This window comes from Ixodes scapularis, unplaced genomic scaffold, assembly GCF_016920785.2.
Source record: "Ixodes scapularis isolate PalLabHiFi unplaced genomic scaffold, ASM1692078v2 PGA_scaffold8__174_contigs__length_109621045, whole genome shotgun sequence".
NCBI classification, from domain to species: Eukaryota; Metazoa; Arthropoda; class Arachnida; order Ixodida; family Ixodidae; genus Ixodes; species Ixodes scapularis.
This window is the reverse complement of record NW_024609883.1, coordinates 72158403-72166739: the sequence shown is the minus strand read 5'-3', so window position 1 is coordinate 72166739 and position 8337 is coordinate 72158403. Positions and strand designations below refer to the sequence as shown.

Sequence of the window (8337 nt, the reverse complement as noted above, 5' to 3'; positions counted from 1 at the left end):
CAAACATTGTCATCCACGAGAAGAGTTGGATTTCAATGGCAAAAAACTCGATTCCTGCAGCTATGGATTGCATACATTTTTATGGCCACAGCATCGATAGAATACACATAAAATTGCTAAAAATTCTAATACTCTCGTTTCCCCACCTCCACCCCCCCAATCCCTCGTCGTCAACTGTGAGAGTCGGGCTGAAACCAACATGGCGATGTCAAAAATACACTCTTTCAAAAACGCCGTTGGCGCAAACTAAAAAAAAAAAAAAAAAAAAAAAAAAAAAAAAAAAAAAAAAACACAACGCTATCTATAAACGTTGCGAAGCTCAAAAGAGAAACTGAGCCAGTCAGTTTCGGTCAAAACACAAATTTTTTTTTGGCCATAAAAAACCCATTGTACACACAAATGTTTTTTTTGCAAACTATGCAAGGTACACATAAAAAAATATGCATAAAAAATTGGACGAGCTGTGGTGAGGAACCTCACTGCGTCCATTTGAGTAAAAAAATGCTTGGGCAATCGCAGCAATAAAAAAAAAAAAACGTGGATGGGACAAGGGGGGCTTTCACTGCTCTCGTGCCAGCCTTTCCACCATGCCCTTGGCATACTTGAGCCGCGAGAAGAGCTCCTCAGGGCATCCCATCTTCTGCAGAGTCTCGAGACGGTACGTGCGAAAGGTTTTCTTTTGGTCTATGTAGGAGACCGCACCCATGAGCGGACACAGGATGATCTTAGTGTGGTCTTGGAAGAAATTCAACTGGAACAGGAGGGGCAAGAGAAGGGTAAGAGTCTTGCCCAGAACGGAACTTTCGAAGCCCCGCCAAACTGTCAAACTAGCGACCCCAGTAAAAAAAAAAAAAAAAGAAAGGGAAACAAGTTAAACTAAAATCCACGCTCGGCAACAGGTTAAGAAAGGACCTTCCTCAAGTAAAGGCGTTGGAAGTTGCATTTGACCTTTTATAGAAGGTTCTGCAGCAATCTGTAACAGCCACTGACATTTTTGGAGCAGATGCCAGCTTCCGTTAACACATCACTTGAGAATGAAAGTGATTGCATCTCAGCGAGTTCATTTTCGATAGTTATCAAGGGTTCCTCTTTGATACTCGAGCATATTACTTATTACAAAGAAACGGCATTCTTAAAGGCTCTAGCCGGAGTAGGCTTCATTTACATTGGGTATTAAAATATGGTTGAAAAGTGAATCATAGCGCAACACTTTATTCAAATAAAACCTCTTTCCCTTCTCCATTTCACACTCAGTTATTTGTTTAGCCTGTAAATATCATTTCTGTAACATGCCAGCAAAAACCAGAACGTCCGCTAACACGTCTACCAATATAAATGCATGCTGTAAACTTAATGTACCTACCAAAACTCAAGACTAATACCATAAACTGCAAAAACAACCATCTAAAAATATTATAAAAGCTCACACTTTCACTTTTAAGGTAAAACTGGTCCTTCACGGCGTAGAAACTAATTACATCAAAGTTTGCTGCTCTTTCGATCGACATGGGAACTTCGGCGACTGCCGTATTTATTCAAATATTATTCTTCTCTTTTTCTCTGCATTTTTTTTTTTTTTTAAATTGGAGATTAACCCACAATCAGGACAAAGAAGTTCGACCTGTGACAATTCTGAGCATAACTTGAGTGCCTATTGTGCTAAGCCAGACACTCCATGTCAGTCGCTACTCCTAGCACTCCCGTGCAAAGCAGTGAAGCTCGACACACGCACGCTGGTAAGTCAGACTGTCCACGCGAGTGGCCCAAGGGCCACTGTACTCTGTGGCCATGAAATGAAGGCACGAGGCAGACATGATAATCGAGTGATCTCATCAGGAGTACAAGACCCTGGTTCCGTTGTATCACAGTAGCCAGAATCAAAAATCCCATATTTTTCAAAGCTTTCTTGGGACCAGTTGTTCCCAACATCGACAACATTGTCTGGAAATTTAGATGATGTCGGCAATCAACCAGCATCAAACGGCCGGAGTGGTTGATGCCCAGCACCAACAGCTCTGGCCGGTTGATTCACAGCGTCAAAGCGAAACATCATGGCATGTAAGAGTTCTTTCATTGGCTACACCAATCAAGTGCAGTTAATTTACCGTTACTTGCGCTTTTAGAATGCTTGTTTAAAGGCTCTTGCACACACTTGCGACCTCTTAGAACCGGGTGCCTTGGAACCTCTTAATATCTCTTATAACGAGAGGACACACTGGCACCATTTTTTGGGTAACAGTGGAAACTTGGCAGTCCGGCATATTTTCTATTTCTCTCGCACATTATCCTTTCTTTCTTGGCTTGAAAAACTTTTGTCCACATTATAAACGAGGCTTATAGGTATTGCGCACATTTGACCTTGGAAATCTTGCAAAACCTTCGCTCTTGTGAAATGCAGTTCCAGGGTCACCACATATATGGCACCAGAGTGCCAGTGTGTTCACTCGTCCTAAGAAATTTTATGAGGTTTCAACAGGTCTCGCCTCTCTCGGTCGTACTCAGTTGCACGAGTGTGAACGGGCCATTAGCCTTCGACTGTACACTGACCTAAGACGAGACAAACTATACGGTAAGTAGCGACGCCGTGAAATTCATATTTGTACGGTTTTCCTTTCCTTTTACTTCTCTGAATATTAAGGTCGACCAATAATAAGACATATTTTGTCCATCTCGGCGCAGGCATGGCGCAATTCTCAGCAACAATAGCATTTTGGTGTAAGATGCAGAAGACTTTCAAGGTGCAATTTGGTCCAGTACTTCCATCACTGCAGTAGGCTCCTGTGCATGCAAATACCCACTCCTCTGGCCTTGCTTCCGGTCACTCTCTGAAGGCACAGTCTCGCACGACAACATATTTGGCACCAGTCTTCGCGCATATTTTGTCTTTTTTGAGTTTCGGGAGTGCGCAGCGTCAAAAGCAATAAAAAGCGATACAACGGCCCGATGCCAATCTGTTCAGACGGGTGGAGGCACATCGGGCTGTCCTACGATTGTAGTTAACAGAAATCCTCCCAGATGGCGCTCGTTGCTCTAAAAGGGTAGAAAATCTATATTGGCTCTGCTGGCAGAGCCAGAGCATCGTGTTCCCACCAATTCCGTAATGGCGGAGAAGCAGTTGCGAGCACAGAGCTGGACCGTACCTTCGAGAAGGAAAGGGACCTTGCAGGCGGCAAACTTCGGGCGGAGCACGTTTCTCGCTTTGCATTTACGAAATATACATCCTGCACTAAAAAAGCCAATATACATCCCGCACTAACATACATCCCGGAAAAAAAAAGCCGGTCGCTTCCCGCACCGCTGCTCGAAGCCAACATGGCCGCCCTGGGAGCACCATTGCCATACTCTGCTCCGCAAGTGGATCGTATACAGTTACTCTAGGAAAAGGTCCTACAGTGCGAGCTAACCGTCTTTGGCGACATAGTCGCATGCACCGCCAAGGCTCGTAGAAGGCCATGACCGTGTGCTGGACGTGGACTGCCCAACTAGTCATTAACTGTAGTACACCGACTACAGATAGATAACCCCACCAACAATCCCAACTGCTCTTGACAATACCGCCGAAACGCTGCAGTAAGCCAGTCTGCCGGAAAGTAAGGCGGGAGCCAAAATTCACCTGGACTGTGCCGTTAGTGAGGTAGAGCACGATGGCCGAATGAGTCCGGAACCACGACCCGAGGCAGGGCAGCCTCACGAGGTCATCCACCTCCCTGGGGGCCACGCTCTCCCCCGCCTTGAGCAGGAACTGCTTCATGTAGTCACTGAAGTAGCGCAGGAGCGTCATCTTTTTCTCCAAAGTCGCAGGGTATCCGTCCATCGCGTAGTAGTTTTCGATACACTGGTCGTCCACGTAGGTCACGCTCCTGGACGGAGACAAGAGCAGACGTCATCCCCGTTTGCACGACGCACCAACTACGGCCACGGTCGCACCGATAATAGTATGCCGGGCAGAATACAGTACAGTAACGCTGGTCGTGCAAACGCAATCCAAATAGTTGACAAACTGCCTGCCTGCAAATGCGTTCCAAGCAGTCGACTCTCATTAATTCAAACTCTCTTAATTCAAATTTGCGGATCATTTAAACTAACGTGCAGGTCCCATCCTATGCATCTCTATAGGAGGAAACTCCTGATAATTCAAACTTTGCTTTATTCAAACAAATGTTCGGCGCCCCTAGAGTTTGAATTTACGAGATTCGACTATACAGTGTTTGCGGAACTGTAACGCGCACCTTTTTTTCCCAAAAATGAGAGCCTTAACTTGCATGCACGTTACAATCTAACCCATAAACCAATTTTAACAAAGGTCGAAACAATGTCATGGTTGCATAGTACGCTAGGTGGCGTGAGCAACCGCCCTCTGCAAAGGTACAGCCGCTATCTATCCATCCATCTTCCTATCATGTGGTCACACCCGCTTTGCGTTCCTGACTGTCACTTACGTTTTGCCCGCGCGTTCTTCGGTGGCATTCGCAAGATAGCAAAAAGGCGAGTCCATTATAAGGTGCCTTTCAAGCGGAAAGTCATCATCCTTGTGAAACAATGCAACAGAACCATGTCATGAGCTTTGGTCATTCCGGAGACATGCGTGCGTGACTCGCATTTTCGCCTGCAAAGCTTCGCAGAAAGGCTGCGCCCTCAACGTGGACGTTTTCTGGAGCTGGAAGACTCTTGTGGACAACATAAAGGGGTTGTGACTGAACCAACTGCCCGTCTCCTCAGGTGTGATCAAGGTGAAGGCACTCGGGCACGCTAGAAGCTGCAAAATTCCCCGTCCTGGTTCTAAGGCCAGCAGTAGCGGGATCTCCAAAACTATAATGCAAAAGAGAGAAGCATATGGAGAGACAAACAAATGGTTGCATTCCACCTGTTTGTAACCAAGCTTCGCCGGTACAGGAACCAGATGATCGGACAGATCGAAACGCTGATCAAACTCGTGTTTTTCAACTTGCCATCCAATTATACAGTGGAATTGGAGGGTGCCAAGCAAGTGTGAATTCCCTCGACTGGAAATGAGAATAGGATTACAGCAATGCTATGCTGCATGGCAGACGAGCAAAAGTTGAACCCTTTCCTAACCTTCAAGCGAAAGACCCCTCCGGTGAACGGTACATTCCCTGAAAATGTTTGGGTGGACACAAATCTCATGATCGATTAAATAGACTCGGTATGGAGGTCCTACATGGTATGGAGGTCCTACAGGACCTACATGCACGCACACCTGGGTGTGAGTGCCATGTAGGTCCTGGACTCCTTCAGGTGCCACATAAGCGACCGTGTGAAGGACAAACTTGCGGCTTGCCACACGGATCTTGTGATCATCCCCGGCGGGGTAAACTTTAACTTCAGGCACTTGATGTCTGCTTGAATAAGAATAAGAATCGTAAGTCGCTTCTTTTTGTATGAAGTATGAGCAGTGCGACCTTGAGCAGGGGACATATGAGCGATGAAAGCAACTGCTGAGCAGCAGTATCATAGTAACCGGTGCACTGGCACCCCTAAGTCACTTCTGCGCCGCGCGGTGTTGCTTGGATCTAGTTGATACAGATAAAACTGCGCAGTGCACCTAGTGAGCGTAGAACAATTAGCGAAGGGTGAGACTTGAATGAAAATTGGCAGCTACCTTACCTTCAAAGTCCTATTATGCACCAAATGCATTAAAGGGAATCTGAGTGTCACGCCCCAGATGCATCTTCTCCCGCCAAATTTAGCGGGAAACTAAATCGTTGTATAGGTCACGTGACGTTTCCCCTCCTAAATTTGGCAGGTAAACTGGATCGGTGTCTAAGTCGCAAGACGCAAATTTTCCCCACCGAATTTGGCGGGAAAACTGAATACATGTTTTGGCCGAAGGCGCAAATTTTCCCGATAAATTTAGCGGGGAAACTACCGTAAAATACCGGGCAAGAGCCCACTTAAAATTTAAAAAATAACTGGGAGAGAATGGGGGATGGGCGCTTCTTCGGTCATCAATTTTATATATAAATGTACTGTGCGTATTTCCTCAGGTCTTACAAATTTGAGAATGGGCGCTTAATGTGGACTGGGCGGATGCGCGGTATTTTACGGTAAGTCGACGCATACTGCAAAACATTGCAGAAGCACCCACTGTTGACATTTCTCAAACTTGGGAATCAAGCACCCCATATGATTGGACAAGCGCGCACGTCTGGGTTAACCCAGTTTTTAGTGAAAGTGAAGAGGGCGCTTCCCTGGTATTTTACGGTAGGCCACGTGACGTCAATTTCGTCAAGGTGTATAAATCACGCGATGCCACTTTCTTGCCAAATTTAGCGGGAAAACTGAATTGGACTGCATGTATCGGACATGAAATCAACTTTCATGCTAAATTTAGCCGAGAAACAGAACTCGTGAATAGGTCTCGTGATATCAACTTTCCCGCTAAATTTAGCGGAAAATGCAGACGGACGACAGACAAAATTTTGGGATTAAAAAGTACCGTTAGAAAGCACTTCATACTTTAAAAAATTATTCGTCAGTTGTTCAGGCAGCCGGAGTTCAGTCTACCACAAGAGTACGGTAACATTTTTACCCAAGGTACGTGAAAAATTTAGCCAGTGTAGTACGACTGCTAGCCTGGGGTCTTCAACGTGCGTCATGCAATAGTGATACATGACCGCATGCCAGTATGACGCTCACCCAGATCGAAACAGGTGGGCATGGGGATCGAACCCAGGATCCCTGGGTTCGGCTGCGCGTGCTTTTGCTCTCCGCGCTCCATCCCTCCCACTCCACTCCATCCATCTCCTTCTCCTCCTCCTTCCTCCTCCCTCCCCCCTCCCCCCTGATGCAACTCACTTTTGGTTGTTGAGCAGGATGATGCGTGTGTTGTCGTTGAAGAGCACGCCGATGCTGTTGTCGCACAGCTGGTAGCCAAGCCCGTACTTGTCCGTGTAGTCCACCCACTTGCTCACCCAAAACACTGGCACCGAGGCCGGGTCTTCCGCGTCGTCATCCAGGGTGAACTTGCGCTCCTGCGGACGCGCTGCCACCAGGTCCTGTAGCTGCTTGAGGAGGTCGCCCAGGAGGTGGTCCCGGTTACGCTGACAGGCCGCGCTGGCGGCCGTCGCCTCCTCTGGGTCAGCGGGAGGGTTGCTGGGGGCCGCCGGAATGCGGCCGGAGGTGGCTGTGCACAGGTTTAGTATTTTTAGAGTTGCTGAATGTTCTCAAAGTACCGAAACACCTGGGCTCAAGCCACGAAAATGGCGGCTCAATCTTTTTAGAGCGCAGCTCTTAGGGGCCCATTTCCGGCTTGAGCGGCATCGGCGTAACCGCGAGGTCACAAGACCCCCCCAGGTCAGGTGACCCCTCCCTAGGAGGACAGGAGGAGGAGGGAGGGGGAGTAGCAGGCAGGATCACGAGGGGAGGAGGAGAAAGGAGGGTATACCCTCCCCTTCTCCTCCTCGTCAAGAGCTGCGCTCTAATTCGGCATTACAGGGAGTTGTAAACGGCTTTCATTTTACTGCGCTCACCACGACATTTAGAAGGCCTCATTTTGCTTAAAAACAAACTGTAAAAACGAACGCAAAAGACTTTCAGCCTTTCCACTCTGGTGAAGAAGGATGAGCAGTGGAGCTCTACTATGTGCCGCCATCTATGAGCGACGGCAACAACCTGACAACCGGCAAGTTGGTCTTCTGTCTGGTTGCCGCTGTCGCTCATAGATGGCGATAGCTGTACAGACGGTTGTGTCGAGATTCATTTGTCCACAGACACGAAACTGCGGAATCTAGCCCTTAACAGCACCGCTGGAGAAAGCTCTTTTTGTAGGAACTCTTACTAGAGATTAGTACAGAATGACACCAGCGTGATGTTTTCGTAGAAGTTTAGTTTACTTAACAAGGTTTTGCAGCACAATTAATATTGTTTTTATACAACCATGTTTCACCAATGATTTCAACTAGCGCATTCTGACCTGGGTGCGTCCTAACTTCGGTGGTAATTCTCGGTGCCAAAATGGCCAATCAAAGCTAAAAATTGAACAGTAACAGCGGACACTATCGAATGCGATGCTCTGGCAACGTACAGCAACTCCAGGTATTGTTGCGCAAGAGAGCGCGAGCTTCCCGTCAATGGTCGCTCTGTCCGCGAGAGGCTGGGACAGTGTGGGGATGCGAATTCTGGCACGGACTGGACGGAGAAACGGATGAAAAATGAATCTGGTGTCGTAAGAAACGTGGTCGGGAGGAGCGGAAGCTGCCTTGCCGTACAGGGGTGTTGTCACGGAGACCGGGCAGTCTCTGTGCGACCTTTTTTGATTCATTGTGATAAGCAGTACGAGGAGAAGCGAGGCTCTAGGTTTATCTACCCAAGACCCCT

The 8337-nt window shown here is 47.5% G+C and overlaps 1 protein-coding gene across 1 annotated transcript in view; it reads right to left on the bottom strand.

Annotated features, from left to right (window-relative positions):
* Positions 1–420: 420 nt before the first annotated feature.
* LOC115328060 (serine/threonine-protein kinase PLK1) overlaps positions 421–8337 on the bottom strand; it is a 28712-nt gene continuing 20795 nt past the window's right edge. The window contains exons 9-11 of the mRNA XM_040220614.2: positions 6817–7144; positions 3614–3860; positions 421–751 (exon numbers count right to left, since the gene is read on the bottom strand). Of these exons, the coding sequence (XP_040076548.1) occupies positions 560–751; positions 3614–3860; positions 6817–7144 (767 nt within the window). The 3' untranslated portion in view covers positions 421–559. The remainder of the gene's footprint in view (positions 752–3613; positions 3861–6816; positions 7145–8337) is intronic.